We start from the raw sequence: 18,481 nt of genomic DNA on the forward strand, positions 1-18,481 counted from the left end.
GGGGGGGGGGTGACTCTAAGCCCCAGTGGAGCGCGGACCGGACGCGGCGCGTGGCAAGCGAGGGTGCATCTCCCACGCGACCTGGACCCAACACAGACACACACACACACACACACACACGCACACACACTATGAAGCCGATGAATCGGCCTGTGTCGGATAGGGCGATGCGTGTGAACCCCCGGTCCGGTCCGGTCCGGTCGCCGGGGGGCGGTGGGGGAGGTGTGCGAGGTGGTGCCGGCCGCGGGCGGGGCGCGGCGTGTCGCAGCCAAAGCCCGTGCGGTGCGATACCCGTCCCGGGTGACCCGCCCCTGCCCGTCGGAGCGCGTCGTCTTCCGGCCGCCTATCATAGACGAGCCCAGCAGCAGCAGCGGGACCTGGTCATGGTCGCGGGGCCGCCGGGGGATGGGTGAGCCTCCTAATCGCCGACCTGGTGGTGTTGTCCCAAAACGGCGACGTTGATGATGGCGCGACCCGTGCTGCAGCTGCACGTCGCAACTGATTGTCACGCGGCCACACGGCAACTTGAACTTTGGCGCGCATCTTCTTCGCGGCTCTTCGCTCTCCGGTTATTATTGCAGGGTTCAGTGTGTGCTTTGGGTTTGGGTTGTTGTTGTTTTTGTTGCTGCTGATTTACTACAAACATAGTTAAAATCTCATTACTCCTCGCGATGGGCCTTTCGGTTCGACCGATCACCGAGTCAGATTCGCGGCGTGCCCCAGCAGCGCACGCACCCGATGCATCGAGGCGATATATAACTCGCTAAGCAAACCGATCCGCGACCGGGGGTAAATAATTTTTTCTGTCAGGCTGTCGAGTTAAGGTACACTTTTATTTCACCGCATGGATGTATTTTATGTCATTTATTTCTGGAGAGTTAACTAATACAGCGTCTAAAAAGATGCCGAAATAAAAGGGCCCCAATTTGAATTACGCAATTAAGGGTTCTGGGGGTTGGGGGTACAGCTCCGCCGAAAAGTGCGAGGGTGCGATGCGCCGCCGCCCCTCCCACACACCAGGGCGAAGCGGCCTCGTCGGTATCCCACCAGGGTGCCGGCCGCGGCTGACGGGGGGACGGGGCGAGGGGTCTCGGGCGTCGAGCGTCGAGCCCCCTCCCCCCGGCCCGGGGCCCGCGCTCCGCTACCGCTTCCCTTCCAGGGAAGCTCGTTCCGAGCAGACGAGCTCGTGCGCAACAGGGCTGAGCAAGCCGACGAGAATGTGTGGTCGGAATCTATCGGTCCGACCCGACGCGACGGGGCTGTGGACATATCTTTGGGGTCGCACACACAAGTGGGGGTACCTTTTCCACGCTATTTGAACTTGTTGTTGTTGTTGTTCGGTGGGGGTGTTTGGGAGGCCACGATAATTGTTTTGTTATTCGAACCCCGGGGTACAAATGTCATAGCCAAGTAGTGCGCTAAAATGGCCAAGAAAAGTAGGCGCATGCGCTGCCTGCACCGCGGTCACTTATTCGGGGGGTCGACCACGCACGCAACCAGCAACACGTTCGCGTGCACCCGGCGTTAGTGCGGGGGCCCCTGGTATGGTATAATTTGGCGCCTCCGACTCGATTTCCATCTTGTCTGACCAACCGTCTGACCGCAAGGGGCACCGGCAGTGTGTGGGGGCCGCCGGGGCGAGTGGGAGGGGGCCGCCGGGGCGAGTGGGAGGGGGTGGAGGGGGCGGGCCGCACCAGCCCCCACAGTCGAGCAGGGGGTCGTGCACGAATCACGTCGATTATTGATGGGGGAACGAAGAAGGGGGTGATCTACTTTTGTTTCTGTCTAATGGTAAAATGTACCTCCCAATTTTTTTTATAAAAAGCGACGTAACTTGTGAACGGACCAAAATGGTAGGGGCCTGCTGGCCATTCAGTGCCGGGGGAGGGAGGAGGGGGGTAAGAGGGGTGAGGTGGCGCCCCGGTGTGTGGAGAGGCCTCGAGGGGGTGGTGCTACCCGCCACGCGGCGTGGCCCCGCTGCTCCGTGGGCTGCGCGCCAGAGGTCAGGTTGATGTGGCCACACATTTATGAAGTTATACATCGACACCAATATCTCACGTCGAGTTGACTAGTCATTTCCCGGCCGCTCGCGCCCGGGCTGGGCGCCGCCCGCCCTCTCTCAGGAAGTGATAGGTGGGCGCGGCCAGCGGGGCAGCGTGATCACGGTCGCACGCGATAGTGTGGTGGAGCCGCATCTGCAGGCCGAGGAGGAGAGGAAGTGAGCTGCACCGCGCGCACACGCACACTGACCCGCACGAGGGCTGATAACGGGTCGTACCCATACCACGCGACTTTTAGGGGGGGGGGGGGGGGGAAATATCATGGGGTCCCAAGAGCATCAGGAACATCATTGCAGTCCATAGAGACCCCATGATATTTGTACCCGGGGTACAAATGGACTCCCAACGATGTTCCTGATCCTTTTTCGGACCCCATTATATTTGTACCCCCCTCCACCTATAGGTCACGTGGTTTGGGTACGACCCCTAACGGCATGCCTTCTTAATTGGCTATCGCTTGTAGTTTGCACGGCTGCGGATGAATCCTTTCAGCGCAGTGAGTGAGGAACCTACCCCCCCCCCCCAGTATGAATTTAAAAAATTTATTCTCCTCCAAGGGCAAGCTGGCTTGAGGGAAAGTGCAAACTCATGGGCGTGTTTTGTGCGGTTGAGGTGGTAAGTTTGGGATGTCAAATGATTACAATTTTTAACAGGGGCTCAGTCTTTATTTAATCAATAATAACATTTAAGTGCACTAAGTTGTACTCAACAGTGGTTGCTGATAAAAGTGCTAAGTACAAATATAATTTTCTTGCTGGAAGCAAAAGTGTGACACGGGAATGCAATAAACAAGTACCTCAATGAACTCGGAAACTTTGATAGTAAAACTATTGAGATTCATTGAAAAGTTCGACACCTACTTGACAGTTTACTCTGCGTACAAAATTAGTGGGATCTTTTGAGTCTCTCTCTACCAGAGTTACAAATAACATGCAAAGAATAGCAAACCAGAGAATTTTGAGTATTCTTGGCATGGCACTTCAACTCTTAGTACAAACACAAAAATAGCCTTCCAGATTCCGAGTTTATCTAAGAAATTATACTACTTACATTGGTGAATAATCAGAAATAAGTGATTGGCTTAAAACCAGAAAACAGATAACACTTGCAAGTACCACTTGACTAGTCTGAGAGGCCTGTTCTTGTTATCAAGCCAACACATTGGTAACACCTGAATTAGGCAAAATTAAAATAAACAAAAATAAAACACGATAAAATTGGATGTAGAACATTTCTACAGTAACACATAACATAGCACTCTTGTGTTTAGTACTCTTCAGTTGGTTTTGTTAAGCATGAAACACCAGGATTATTTTTTCATACGGCTTAAGTGTGATAAGATGTTTGATATAAAAAAGAGAAGAAAACAAAAAAATTCTCACCGATTTAAATTCACTATGACAATACCTACTACTGTTCATAGCCACTTTCATATATTTTTGATTTTCCTTAAAAGTAAAATGTGGTTACTCCTGCACAAAATGGTAGCAACTCTGGCTGTGACTAACTCTACTATTATTAAATTGAAGGGGGAACATAAACTCACTATTCATCCACACAGGCCATGAAAACATGTATTGTATACTTCATTATTTTACCTCAGTGAGGAATTGTAAATCCTGCCAAAACCTGACGATAGATTAAATAAATGAAAACGGGTACAGGCACAGAAGTTAATTACTTACACCACCACCTACCGACCCATATTAGCAAACCCAAAACAGGAGAGAAAGGAATAGCAAACAAAATTGCACTATCATGTCATATTGAACACTATGTACAGTGCTGGACACACGCTACAGCCTAAAACAAGAACAAATATTGTATTGTCATCCAGATTGAATGCACTACAATGATAATTAAAATTTAGCAATAGATCAGAAAAAGAACCTGTAACTTGCAGACTTAACACACTATAGAAATTATTGTACACTTGATCAGACCCTCAAGTTGGGCAGTAACACTAAAAAATAAAACTGGAAATATTTGGTGGGATCAGGAGAAGCCAATGAAGTTAGTTTCAAATGACCTTTTCAAGAAAATATTACAGTCTGTATTGAGACATTCCATTCCAAAATCACAAGTTAAATTTTCAGTCATTCTTATACAACACTATCCTCCTCCAGTATTAACCATTTCTTCATGAAAATACTGAATAAAAATACTTTGATACTGTTTTGAAAATATGATTTGAAAGCATTTTGATACCAACCTCATCACTACGGGAAAACACACACATACGCAACACGCACAATAAAAGAAGCTAAAATTGGTATGGAATATTCTACAAATTACAAATGAATGCAAGAAAAAAACCAACAATCATACCAACCTATACTGCATTAAATATCCTCCTATAAACTTTTCACATTATTCCACTCTCATAGGATTTACAAGTATGCGTAGGGACACCATTCTTGTTGAGAAATCACCATTACTCTTCCATGTCAGTTAAATTATGATAGTTCAAACACACTCCAAATTATCTAAAAAGATGTTTTAGTTATCACAGAGAAGAAATGATTATGCTGGGTTAAAATATGTCTCATAGCAATTATCAATTTAAATACCTCCAGGGAAATAATTTGAGGGGTCACATCTATTTAAAGTAGCTACCACAAGAAAAAAAAGAAAAGAAAATAGCCTCTATATGAATCAATCCTGAACCAGCTTTGAAGTAGCTTCTTATGAAGAGTGGCTATCAAAGGCTAGATAAACAGGAAAATTATGGAATCAATTTGCCAATTGGCAAGTAAATACATACGTGCTATTATCAAAATTTGTTAACTTTGAATATGGAGTGCTCTAGTTTTCTATGAAAAGTATCTACTTCTCATTAAAATAGAGAAAAAGTCACATTTTCATTGTTAAATTTGTTGTACTGTAAACAAAGTAATAAAAATGCAACAACAATGCAAAACTGACTGGTAAAGAGGTTGCAATAGTGGGAATAAAAGCTTATCAGATACCTTTAGATATTACGTACTAGGCAAAGCTCTGTTGAGAAAAAAAAACATTCATCTGTATGGCTGTACAAATTCGATTATTTCAGATACATCAACAAGGAACTGTATAGGGGTAAGTATGACAGATCATCCTGAAAATGGAGGGATTCCCTTTGTCTTTGACAGTAGATGTTAAATGTTGTATAAAGACGCTACTACAAAATACAACGATAACAGCAAAAGAAAACTAACTGCAGTCTAAAACTATTTCATTGTCAATATCACACTAATTTGCTCAAATGGCATCTAGTGAAGCAAAGAGATCTTTAAGACAAATATGCATGGCTTAAGCTTCCTTCAACTTTCTAATTGTTTAGTTCACTCAAATTAGCAGGAATCAGTGATGTAAAAGAAACACATTAGTGGGCATATACCTAACTTTAAGACAAACCAAGAATTATGCCGGAGTCAAAATCTGACAAACTTGAAAAAAATCTTGAAGAAACAACATAAATAGATGCAAAGGTTCAAAAGCCAGAAGTCGGGTCCACAAAACACAGCTCACTCTTGCTTGGAATGTTGCTGAGAAGCACCATGAATGGAGGCTTGTTTTCCTTGAGCATTCAACTGCGCTTGCTGCCTCAATTGAGCTTTTTTCAGCTTCGTCATAAGTTGACTAGATTGATACAGCCATGATGCCTAAGAGTGGATAGATTTTATCAGATTTTTAACCCTCCAGGGTAAAAAGTTTCAAAAAGATTGAGACATTAACTTACCACCATGCCCATACAATTCAGGAGGATGGGTATTGAGAAAACCAGAGAGATGAACATTCCTTTACTGTCAAAATACTGATGAGTGGCCATCAACCTACAAGATCCAATCAAAACATGTTTATGTTAGTTTAACAATTGATAACAAATTAATACTACATAAACTGTCTCAAAACCATAAAGCCATACCTCCAATTGTTTGATGCCAATTGATTAATATTTTCTGAGAAATATACCAGGAACACTAAAAAAAAATTTCAAGAGAATTTCATCAGTAACTTTACACACCAATTAGACTAGAATTGTACATTTTAACATTAATGTGATCAAGAAAAACTTACGTAAAATAAAGAAAAGAATTATCTGGAAGTTGCTGTGGTTTCTTGTAAGAAGAACCATGGATGTAACAACTACATGAAACACTATCAGAGCCAACATGCACGGATCCCTCCATTCGATCTGAAATATGGGAAAGCAAACAACTATGTAACATTAGACATCCACAAGGACAAAGTAGCCTAATACACACAACAATTTCTAGCAATACATAAATTGAAATGAAAAAAAAAGGTGATGTGCTTTACATGACCACTATCTTTTCAATGTTCAATTCAACGCTAATATTGAATCAGATGATATGTCAAGTCTGTGCACCCATAGCTTGTGTGACTAATTCGTTGACAGAAAATTATCGGTCGATTCGTATACGAATAGTGAAACAAATACTGAATTAGAGACGCAAGGTCAAAACAATTCTCGAAAGGTGCTTACTCATAAAATATTCACTTCACATAATTAAAGGATACCTAACCTTGACATGACAGCCGTTCGTTAACCCGCACTAATTAGTGTCATAGACAGAAAAACAAATCGACTGTGTGTACACCAGAGTGCCCCTATATTCCCTAGTTCCTAGATCTGTCTCGGAAGATACATACGCTCACAAAGAAGTTCCAAATACCGCTCAGTTCATCTAAATCAAGAGGTTGGATGGTCGCCATGTTTACCTCACACGGCCAAAGAAAAACACGGGAGGCGTTCGGAATGGTGGTAACCCGAATCGCCGAACGCATTCGGATATTCCCGAAGCTGTCAGCCAATCGCATCACCGCGCGACCGAGCCGACATTGCGTCGGATTTGGGCGGGTATAGTCAGTCCTAGAGCTTGTCAGTTATATATTTTGACGCTAAAATTGAACAACTCAGATGGTGGTTCTTCCCCAACACTCGGTTTTGGACTGTTCAAGTATTGCTCCGGAGTAGTGTCTTTTATCTGATATGACAGATTCCGGTTTGCTTTTATCGTTATGCCGGAAGCTTGGTGTGTATCCCATGGCTTAACCATCAACACTCTTAATGTCTTATTTTAATTACAATTATTATTATCGCTACTTGTTTGATTTCACTATTTTATACTATATATCTCAAATAATGTCGGTTTTACAGGTCATGGCTTGGAGGAAGTTCGTAAGCGTGCTCTTGACTCTATCCTATTAAAACTTGACCGAGGATTCATAAAAATTTCAGAACTCTCTAGCAACAAGGATTTCTTAGTGAAATTGCTAGAATGGTTTGGTTTGCAGCCTTGCCCCTCTCAAGAGGAGGTTCTCAGCCTGATTTTGAGGATTCTCAAAGTAAGCTGAATAATGTTCATTTTGGACTTTACCTGGAAGTCTAAGAAACTAATGTATTTATGTCTGCTGTTGGATTTGTTTTGACAGGAGAAAGAATCCGAACACCTTGTTGCTCAAATAGGAGCACAACGGATGATCTTGGCTCTCAACACAATACGTGAAAATCTCCCGTCAGAACTTTGTCCTCTCCTTGATGACATTGTTGGTGTTGTTCAAAGAGCTCAAATTATACAAACTGAAAGGGAAGTTGAAACATGTTCTTATAAACAACCAAGCAATAAATTACCAGATGATGGTTTACATACTACCAGTAGTCAGGGTGCCTGCCTCCTGGATGCTTCACTTGAGAAAGCTCTGCAAGAGAACTTCACTTTGCATGACTCCACTGAAAGTTTCAAGTAAAAATAATAATTAGTCACATTATTTTCTTACAATGTTGACTCTGCTCTCCGCATAAATAGTTAATAAATATTGTTTTCCTCCCCAGGGTTCAGGATCAGTTTGAGGTCATCTCTAGCAACGTTTTGAACAATATTTTACTCCCGTGGCAGCCCTTAATATCTACAGATCGGCATGTGCTTTTAGCGGTAGAAAGCTCCTTAACTGACCCAGTCGACCGTTTGCAACTGTTGAATTCATGCTCTTTCATTACTGATGTCATGATGAGAGATTTTCCCCCAGAAGTTTTTTTGCAGAGACCTGATATAATTACGGTAATGTGTGAAAATAATATGATACATAATACAGTTTGAGTGAATATTTAAAATGTCCTTTGTCTGAGACCAACAATTATTTTCTTGGTATTCTAAATGTTGTTAGTTGCATAAATTATTTTCTATCTTTCTAGACATTTATGCGGCGGTTGAAATCATGTTTATGTTCGGATGATTATCAATTAGCAAGTTTAATTATTACTTGCCTTTTAACTCTCACAAATGCCCTGCTTCAACAACTCCAATGTTATCGAGATCCCAATATGTCAAACTTAAAACAAGAGGTATGAAGCAGGATATAGTGTATAAAAGTGGTGGTAAATCAAAACCTTATGAATCTTAAAGTTGTCGTATCCATATCTTCAAATCATATAATTTCAGATTCTTTTGCATTATGATGAAGACACTGCATCTCAAATATCAGCTGAGTCTTTGCTCTCCAACATTGAAAACCAAGGCAATGTTGAAGGGCTCAGCAAAACAGCAGGCTGGAACTACATCGGTAAAATGTCAGAACTACAAGACTCATCCATTTCGACCCAGCCATCTGCTTCACCTTCAAATAAGAGTAATGAGGGATCGCATTACAGTGAAACACATGTAAGTTATCTACAATGAACACTTAATATAATTAAAGTGATGCAGTCTTAAGTTGCTTTTGTGTTACAACTATTTTTGACCTCTGAATAGATCCCCACCAATAGCGTCACGAATGAAGAGTCTTCATTGCTTCGGCTCCAACAGTGCAGCATACCTCAATTCTGTCTTCTTGCAATGTGTCACGTCCTTCCTCATGTTGATACACAATCTGAAAGCACTACATTGCTTTTTAAACTGAGCAGATTGTTGACTAACTGTGTCACCCCTCAAATCTGGCTTGCTCCAGCTACTGACCTAATGGCAACGGATATTGCTACACATTTATATGAAATGCTAGAAATGCTGGGTGGTGTCTTACAGCAAGATCGGTATGTCATTTTAACTTTTCTTTAACACATTTTTCTTTAGTTATTATAATAGTTATAAAAATGTGTGTAGCATTCTGAAAAATGTTTACTTCTTTATTCCTTTAAAATACGCAGATCACAAATTGAAAGCCGTTTGACCCATCTTCAGTTACTTGCAATTTCACGTCAGCTCCTACTTCATCTTGTACCTTTAGAAATTGCTGATCGTTGTTTACCTAGGCAAATGAAATCAGCATTATGTTCTGTTTTGTTCGATGGTCCACTTTATTGCTTTTATCCAATACTTCATGCTGATTTAAGACAATATACTCAGGTAAAACTACTATCCATTAGATTCCCTGCAGTATCTTTGCAAAAAATGGCTAAATGTGAAAGCAAAATCCCTTCACAATTACAGACGTTCAGAAATGTTCGAGATGTGGACAGCATTAAGTTATTCGAAAGTACACTGGTTGTGGCAGAATCTCTTAAAAGTGCTGCTGAGCTACTTCAACAGCAAAATGTAGAAGATGGCTCAAAATTTGTTTTGAATACAGAGTATGCTTTGACCTCACTATCATTCCACCAAGATTATAGGTTCATACCACTGATATTAAATGGCTGCTCCAAATACTATAATAGGTATTCTTTTTGAAAGTACAATGTCTGAGAATTATTAGAAGGAGGGTTTCTGTATGGATGTTCTTTTGTTCAAGGTGGCATTTAACTGAGACTGAGAATCATACCCTTACATGTATTCTATTGAAACTATTGGCACATTCTGACATAAATGTGCGACGGAAAGCTTACTCGCATCTTCACCAATTGGTTTTGGAGCATCTTGGTGTACGAAATCTCTCTCATCACTCTCCTGCAGAATCACTTGCATTTTTGCTGTTTAATACTCCCTTATTGCTTGAAATTACTACTCATGGAATATCTTGTGAAGATGATTTGGTGAGAAAGTACAAATACATATCTCTATGTTCCTGGAAACTATTGATAAGTTATATAAATTTTTCTCTTTATGTTTTTGTTTGCTTTACTTCAGGTTCAAAGTTGTGCTGAGGATATTATGTTACATGCCTTAAAGGGCAAATTTGTTCTGGGTTCAGGGTATTGGGCTCAGTTTTTATCCTCTTTAGAACCTGTGCTACCACTCTTGCAGTGTTGGTCAAGTAAACCTTCATCACTAGGACGTTCAATTATCACAATGCTAAATCCTGATGTCGGCAGTCAAATGAGTCTTGGAGCTGCTGAGGTTTCACTTCTATGGCATACATTTTTTGTAAATGCAGTCCTGTAAACATCAACAATTCATATCTAATATTGTTTTTCTATCTGCAGCTCTTGAAAGGGAATTTACGTCTTATGTTTTCAAAAGATGAATTTGTTAGGGGAGAAGCCCTCTCAAGATTAATATGGCTTTTGACAAAAGAAGAGGATGCATTTGAAAAGCTACCACACATAGCTACACTTCACAACTGTGTTACAAATCATGTATGCCTTGTTGAAAACCCGGTTGATATACTTAGTAATATTCCAGATCAACCATTTTACCAGGTATTCCTGCTATTCTATATTACATGGAACCATTTCTTGTCATGGAGCTGTAAACCTAGGATTTCTGTATTAATATAGGAAAGCAGCTTAATTCAAGTCATGGAAATCATTGAGTCTAGTGGACTAGATCCTAGAATGCTTATATCTGCCCTCACACAAATTGCTGCCATAGTGGAGGATCCTAGGCACCATGAAACATTCCTTTCACGAGCTGGTTTAAGTTTGTCAGTTGATTTTTTGCATGCAGCTCTGGTAAGAAGATAAATTCATGGTTGTTGTCTTTCTCTACTCATTTTCTTCTGTATCATGTCAACCATCTAGTTTTTCTTTTTTCTCTTTTTTTAGCTGGAGAAAAGATATGACGTATATCCTGAAGTGGCAGTGCCTATTATTAGTATCTTAAAAAGTATAAGTCTTCATCATTCTATTTCAAGACATCAGCTTTCAAAAAACATAAACATTTTTTATGGTATTGTACGAGGTATGTACTGCTACCCATTGAAAACATGGGAGACAGAATGATGAAAAAGTTAAATTTCTGCTTACATTTTGTTATTTTATTTTAACAGGACTCTTAATGTTCCCATCTGACAAAAATTTGCATGTTAATGCTTCTCAACTCTTGGCTGTCCTCCTGTACAATGATGTGGTCATATCTGCATCGCCGCATGCTCTGGTCGATGGCTTTGTTGTTCGAGGTTTATCTATACCACATATAATTGGTTTAAAGATGAATCTTCCTTTTGTTTTCTCAAAACATTGGAAAACAAGCCATTACACTGAACCACTCATGACCGATATCTTAATGCATCAGAAAGAATCAAAAACTTTCTTAGCTACTGTTTGGAACCTAAGTTACTTCAAGGAAAAAGAATCTCCACTTTTTTGGCAAATTGGAATGAAACTCTCCAAACCAATATTGGATGCTCAAAAACAAATGTCTTCGTCTTTGTTACTAAATGAAAGAAATTTACTCACTTTACAAGCCTCTGCTATGTTCAATTTGTGCCAGAAACAGTTACTAAACATTCAAGATGCTGCTACACACTCAGAAGTAGCAAAGTCCTTAGATGTATTGAAAAGGTACTATTTGCTTGTCAAACGTACCTTGTGTAATATTCTTTCTGTTTTCTGACATCATATTGCATTTTCACAGCATTTTGTCTCTTTATTGGATATTAAAGAAGAATAATTATCTGGAAGAGCAATCATCTTCTGACACACTGCATTTTAAGCAGTCATATAAAAATTTACCCTGGCGCCATACATTTCGGCGCTTTCTAATGGCCGCTCCTGCAAGTGTAGATGATCAGAATTTATTGGTGCTAATTCTGCGATTTTTGAGGAAACATGTGTCCTCACTATACGACTTAGGTAAAGTAATGCTCATTAGACAAAACTTGGTATACCACCATAACTATTTAACTTTTTTTTTCCTTTTTTTCAAGGTTTTCATTTTAAAGATGGACGTTGGTTATCAAAACAACTGCAACACCCATCTCAACCCCTACCAAACATGTTCCATACTGTTGCTCACACTGGCTATGCTGGAGATAATGAAATGCCTCAGGAACTTGAACATTTACCCAAAGTAGATAATAATTAAATTTTTTTGCTAATAACATTTTTTCACATCCAAATATTGCTATAGCTAAAATAATTTTATTTTTTATTACAGTGGAAAGAACTTTGCAAAGAACTATTAAATGTTGTCAAGGAATGTGCAGATTTTGAGCAGCACTTTTCAATAAAGAAAGATTCTTCCATTAAAATATCAGCAAACAATCCTTTTAATTCCGATAACAATAAGGAAAATGAAGGGGAGAAGAAAAAGAACACTCATAACAAAACAAAACAGAAACCAGAAATCAACCGCAAAGCAAGTTGCGAAACTGAACTGGAACAAGCTGATGTCTGGGTTGGAGAGGTGTTATCCAGTAGCACTGATAAAGCAATCCTCAGTCATGACACAAACTGGGCACATCTTATCCAGAATATTGTGAATTGTTTAAAATCTAGTGACACCCAACATTTTTACAATCTGGGTAACTCGAATTTTGTGTGTGAATTTTGTCGTTTCTGCCCAAATGCCGTTGCTAACTAAATATTTTCAGCTTACTTAGACTGGCTGTTATGGACCATTACACATTTGACGAGCAGACAAGATTGGAGCATTGCAATGTCAGGAGCTCAGTTAAGAACTTTGTTTTCTGAACTTTTGAGTGTTTTATTGGAGTTAGTTCAAGCTTTCCATATAGAATGTGGAAAAGGTGGAAGCTCTTACATGGGTCTGAGTATTACTCGAGCTGCTATTCTTTGTCTTAACCATTTACTGGATGAGATGAAAAGGCATAAAGAAATAAAGGTAAAATGTGGGTCAGAACATACTTCCTGACAGAATTTTAAAGCTTTTTTACTTGTAAATATCTAAATCAAAACTTCTAAAAACTAACAACTTTTCACATGCCTACTCGGAAGTGGGAGGACTTTTTGCAGACAACTACTACAAGAATGTGCAGTACAGCTATCACTATTCCTTGGTTGCCCTCTTTATTTCAAAGTCGAGAAATAATTGTACGAGCAGCAGCATTGCAATTTGCTGCAGGAATTGCAACTTCTGCCCAGGGCCAAGAACATCTTAAAAATTTATTCATGGGGTCTTCCGATATTTGGATGACACCGTTATGGTATGCCAGCAGATAATTTATTTTCTCAAATTTAGATTTTTGCAAACAAGTAATGTTTGTTTTGTGTTTCCAAAGTATTCTTCTAGATCACAGTGAAGCCAGTATTGTTCGTGAGCAAGCTGCTTATTTATTGTCAAACCTTGTGCAATGCAGAACATGGAGCGGAGACTGGGTCAGTGTGGTTCCTTAGTTTTTGTTGAGGTCTCCATTTTTATTTCAAGATAGCACTAATGTATGTTTAATTTCCTTAGGGTGCTGGAGAAAGTTGTAATTTAGATATCCTGTTCCAACGGCTATCTGAGAATGGCTTTCTACAAGAGATATGTGTTATCCTTGACTGTCTATCTCTTGCCACTTCCTGGGAGCCAAACAGACATTTTTCTGGAGATGTTGGAGTTGGATTAATGCATTGGAAAGTTCCAGAATCAACCAAAGGGGAAACAAATTTTTCTCACCTGCCCTCAGATCAATGCATTTTAATACCAAGAAGTAATGGTAAAGTCTACATATCTCTTTCTAAAATGTTCAGTAAAAAATACAGGTATTATTTGGAATTGTATTGGCTCACCCATCCCTGCATGACTTATTTACTCTTACTTAAGGATCTGAGCAAGAAGCTGTTGGAGCTCCATGTACTCCATCTTTCATCGGCAGTCTTTGCAAATTTCTTGATTCCGTTATGGGTATTAGTGACAAAATTCTCCATAGTTTCTCAAAAGAAGGTTTTTCCAGTCATCTTATCAGGTATATTTTTTTATCTATCTTTTGTATACTATTTGTATTATTTAGAGTTGAAAAAAACTATGCTTCTTACCAACAGGTGCATTAACTCTGTTCCTCCCATGGATTCACAAAATCAGAGGGCATTACAGCTTTACTGTGACACATTACGAATGTATGCCAGCATATGTTGCTTAGTGAGCCGCTGCATTTCTTGCGATGTGGGGAACTGTCAATATATACATCAGCAGCCACAAACGTACCATAAACTTTTACTTTTACTTGATCCATCATTGTTTTGTGAGTACATTATAATGATACACATGTAGTACTTAATGCCAGTACTCTTTATATTTAGTCATCATAACTGGTATTTTCTTTTTCAGCTGTCGAGTCTTTAGCGTTGCAAACTCTACGTGATGAGCTGTGGACTGAGATTCTATGGCTTATATCAGAGCTTCAAACCATTTCTGCTGGTGACAACTCTTGTCATGAAGAGAACGGTCACTCTGTACTTCATTCGCTCCTCATTAGGTCGCGGGGAGAGCCTCTTGCCAGTGTTCTGGCGATCGCTCTTTCAGGCTCAATGCACACAAATTTACAAAGTGCCGCACTCGGCTGTTTGCAATCTCTATTGAGCCACCCTGCCAGTGCATTTGGGCAACCGTTTGCAGTTTTATTAGATGATGTAAATGCTGATTTCAATTCATCTCTTGTTGCTGCAAAAGAGGTAATTTAGAATTTATTTTCTGTTCAATTTCTGTTTAACTTGCTCTAATATAACGAATTATCAATAACTTACAGACTAATATGGAAGATTCGATTGGTGCCTTGCTTTGCCATTCTCTCTTGGCACTGTATGATGTACATAGTTTTCAGATTGGATCTGTTGACCAATTTTATAAAGGTATAAGTTAGTTCACATTGAAATTTGGAGGTAAAGGAACTCTCTCTCTCTCTCTCTCTTCTGACTGATGTTGATTCACAGGGACTTCAGATTGGCAAACACATCGAAATTCTGTTGCGGGTGCTCTCTCATCTGTGTTGGAAACATCAGCTAGTGCGAAAGCAATGGCATTAAAACAAGGATTGGTTGAGCTTCTTTGTGCTCAACTGGGAGCAATCCAGAATTATCTTATTCAAGAACCTGGAGAGACAATGAAGCGACTTGCAACTAAAAGAAAGGTTGGTATCTGAGAAGAGTTGTAATGAATTATATTCTACTTTTACATCACTGAATTTGTATTTCATGTGTTCCTAAATATCCTTTTCCATTCTAGGTTTGTCCTATATTACAAGATTTGGATCTTCTTATAGGACTTTTAAATAGTATTTCATTACAAAATACAAAGGCTAAAGAGTTGGCATCAGATATTGGAGTAACAGATTCCATTCACAAAATCTGGACATGGTGCCAAGCACAACATTATCTTTTACTTTCGGTTTTGAGATTTTTAGCAACCCTCACATCTGGTTGCCCATCAGGTTTGTGAAAAAATTAATAACACATATTGTTTTAGAATAATCTTTGGTCAAATGTATTGTTTCTAGCTTTAAAATTGGCTTCATAATTGGTTTCAGCCTCTCATTCACTGGTATTAACATCCTCTGTGCCTGGTTTAGGCCTAAGGCGAACACCATCATCTCAGAGTCTTTTACATGCTTTAATAAGCCTTTTTCTACAAGAAACTGAACTTGCCACATCAAACCACAATTTGAGTGTGTTGACTACTGTCAGTGGTATACTTTGCAATGCATGTCATGTGCCAGAATGTCGCACCATCATGACAAAGGCAAGATCTCTATTATGTTTCAAAAATTCTCTTACATATTCTTAGGTTCTTGCTTTATCTCTGACTTTGTAATGTTTTTCTAGGGGTGTCTTATGCGTGGAATTCATAATCTCCACTCCAGTCTTTCAAAGAAAAATAGGCAAAAGAGGCATGTTGAAACCATTTGGCTCAGCCTGCTGGTCCAGCTTTCTGCCTACCAAGAAGGTCAAGTTGTTATCCCAAAGGTACATTACTATAACATATAAAAATCAAAGTTAAATCAATTTTCTGTTCCTATAGTCAACTTTTTTTAAACTCAGGTTCCAGATTTTTTTGAGTATCTCTTGAACTTATCTGAAAGTCAAAATAAGAATAATAAGTTAGCTCTACAAATTCTTCGCAACATATCTTTTAGTCTTATAAATCGTCCACGGATGCTTAGCTCAGGTAAAATTTCTCATAAAGTTCTTAAACCTGAAAATTATACTCATAGTTTTCTAATAAACATTGGTGGTATTTTTAGGTGTGTTTGTCCATCTTTTAAACAAAAAGCTGCGAGATGGAGATACTGATGAGCAAGTGGCTGCTGCAGCTGCTCTTTGGGCCTTAACCGCCAACAATCAGAAAGGAAAACTAACAGCAAAGTGTGCTGGAGCTGATGTGCAAATTCTGGATTCCTTGCGGAAACTTGCTGTTTGCCACAAACCAGGTGCTGACTTTGTTGCCCAATTGCTGAATTGCGTCTTGAAGGTTTTGCGCCATGAGCCACGAAGTTCATTATCCTGAAATCTGTTATTATGAGAACTATCTAGCCACATAGCTGAGTGGTAGTTACTTCTGTAATTGCAGCTCAATTTACAAAAGTTGTAAAGAGTGAGCAGTTCTTGAAACACTGAATTTTCTGCTAGTTAGTACTACTGGTTAAAATGAATTTACAGTACAGTATTGTGTTAGTCTCAGATGTGTTGCCAGAGCTCTTGTGATATGCTGTGATCATTTAATTCTTAGCATAAGTCTATTTAAATGAACTGTATTGAGTGTTAATAGTTTAAGTTTCAATTAAATTGGTATAACAAAACTTTATTATTCAGTTTTATTTTTTAAATTTTTACAACCAGATAGAAATGCACTAATTTATATTTAATAATGAAACCAACAATAAAACAAAAACCAAATGTGCTACTTAGCAGAACAAATGAGTTCGCAGCACATAGTCTGCAAAAAGCTCAAGGCAAATAGAGGTGCCTGAAATCATGTTGGCATTACTGAAAGGTTCAAATTTGAAGACACTGCTTTTATGACTCTTCAAGAAATTTGGCATGCTTTATTGTGTAATATTGGTCTGACCCCTTGTACTTCATTGAATTCAAGTCAATGTCAGCACTTAGTTTTTTATTTTAATTTGACTGCCTCACAACATTATTTGTTGGTGTTGTGGCTTCCCTGGTCATGCAGAAGCAGGGGGAATAGGGGAAAAACTGAAGTGTATGTCTGCTGCCACTGCCTCCAAATCTCAGTGAATGTTTCTCTAGGGAGCTAAAGCTTGACCACTGAGTTGTTTGATCTGTCTCAATTGTTAATGAAACATAATGGCTGTGGTGGAAAGGCTGAAATTGTCACGAGAGAGTGATGATTACACTGATGTTTCTTTATGTAAGTATTGCTAGAAATTAAGTAAACCCTGATATAATGTAACCTGGTTGTTCCTTTGGACCTACATTATAAGCAGGTTTTACTATTACTTCCCTTGAAAACTTCAAAATTTTAAAAATCTAAAATCATATTGCACTTTTTAATAGTATTTGAAATGCATAATACAAGAGGGTTTACAATTCAGTCAATCGAAAAGGTGCATAATGATGTACTGATGCAACAGTTCCAAAGAAAAGAGGAGGAATATGTACACAGGTACGGACATGTACGAACTGTGAAGGTATTTCATGGAACCAAGAAAGATAATATTTCATCGATTCTGAGAACAAACCTAGATGTTAATCGACATGGAACTAACATTGGTGAGTAAACACTTAAAAATTGATGCATTGTTACATGCTGTAAAGCACGTTTTTTGGTTTGCAGGGCACCGTTTTGGAGCTGGTGTATCTTTTTCTGCTCGTTCAAGTTATGCAAGTAATTATTGTGACAAACAGGAGAATGATAAGACAATGTTGTTGTGCTATGTTTTAGTATCTGAAATTGTAAATGTGCCAGAAGTTAGAAACCCTCAACTTGTATTGCGTGAACCTCCTGAAATTCCTGGTAGAGAGCCACTACGTTATGATACAACAGCCAAAAACAAGGATATAATGGATGTTATTGTCAAGTTTGAGCAGCACTCATACTATCCTGCGTATGTCCTCACCTATAATTAATCAATTACTAACTAATCATCTCTTACTAAATTTTTATGACGACTTATTTTACACATGTTATTAATCAATTTTTATTGTTTATGATGAATACATTTGTTTTATATACTTAACCAGTATTACAACCATAATAAAATTTTACCACAAAAACGATTTATTTATTTTTTGTTTTGGGGAATACACCTTAAGGACCTTAAGTCTCAGTGTTACAGTACTGTGCAAAGTGCAGTCTTCAGTGATAAGGCGCTGCCGAGACGTACTCGGGCTCGGGGCCTCGGGGCTCAGACCGCAAGGGGGG

General features: G+C 39.4%; 3 protein-coding genes across 4 annotated transcripts; 2 read left to right on the plus strand and 1 right to left on the minus strand.

Annotated features, from left to right (window-relative positions):
- Positions 1-2,703: 2,703 nt before the first annotated feature.
- Positions 2,704-6,838, minus strand: LOC113212393 (transmembrane protein 18). 2 transcript variants are annotated; one of them, XM_026431071.2, is made up of 5 exons: positions 6,717-6,838; positions 6,120-6,237; positions 5,968-6,022; positions 5,782-5,875; positions 2,704-5,704 (listed from the first exon to the last, which is right to left on the minus strand). In XM_026431071.2, the coding sequence occupies exons 1-5, from the start codon at positions 6,777-6,779 to the stop codon at positions 5,567-5,569; spliced, it is 468 nt and encodes a 155-aa protein (XP_026286856.1). In that variant the 5' UTR covers positions 6,780-6,838; the 3' UTR covers positions 2,704-5,566. The 2 variants fall into 2 exon arrangements, with proteins under 2 accessions (XP_026286856.1, XP_052125286.1); XM_052269326.1 differs by lacking the exon at positions 6,717-6,838 and adding an exon at positions 6,590-6,678.
- Positions 6,839-6,886: 48 nt separating this feature from the next.
- Positions 6,887-16,897, plus strand: LOC113212392 (rotatin). The gene is made up of 32 exons (XM_026431070.2): positions 6,887-7,099; positions 7,225-7,412; positions 7,500-7,810; positions 7,900-8,125; positions 8,260-8,409; positions 8,507-8,725; positions 8,816-9,093; positions 9,208-9,406; positions 9,491-9,714; positions 9,789-10,029; positions 10,124-10,333; positions 10,420-10,635; positions 10,714-10,887; positions 10,981-11,116; positions 11,205-11,718; positions 11,792-12,009; positions 12,084-12,226; positions 12,314-12,680; positions 12,750-13,000; positions 13,114-13,322; positions 13,398-13,494; positions 13,574-13,817; positions 13,925-14,066; positions 14,143-14,342; positions 14,429-14,772; positions 14,847-14,949; positions 15,031-15,227; positions 15,323-15,527; positions 15,624-15,835; positions 15,919-16,059; positions 16,135-16,261; positions 16,338-16,897. Exons 1-32 carry the CDS (start codon positions 7,057-7,059, stop codon positions 16,598-16,600), a joined length of 6,792 nt encoding a protein of 2,263 aa, XP_026286855.1. The 5' UTR covers positions 6,887-7,056; the 3' UTR covers positions 16,601-16,897.
- A 138-nt stretch (positions 16,898-17,035) lies between these two features.
- LOC127748708 (protein mono-ADP-ribosyltransferase PARP12-like) lies at positions 17,036-18,336 on the plus strand. Its single transcript, XM_052269325.1, has 3 exons — positions 17,036-17,467; positions 17,614-17,829; positions 17,894-18,336. Exons 1-3 carry the CDS (start codon positions 17,404-17,406, stop codon positions 18,184-18,186), a joined length of 573 nt encoding a protein of 190 aa, XP_052125285.1. The 5' UTR covers positions 17,036-17,403; the 3' UTR covers positions 18,187-18,336.
- Positions 18,337-18,481: the final 145 nt, after the last annotated feature.

This window comes from Frankliniella occidentalis, unplaced genomic scaffold, assembly GCF_000697945.3.
Source record: "Frankliniella occidentalis isolate FOCC.00 unplaced genomic scaffold, Focc_3.1 Scaffold89, whole genome shotgun sequence".
In the NCBI taxonomy this organism is placed as follows: Eukaryota; Metazoa; Arthropoda; class Insecta; order Thysanoptera; family Thripidae; genus Frankliniella; species Frankliniella occidentalis.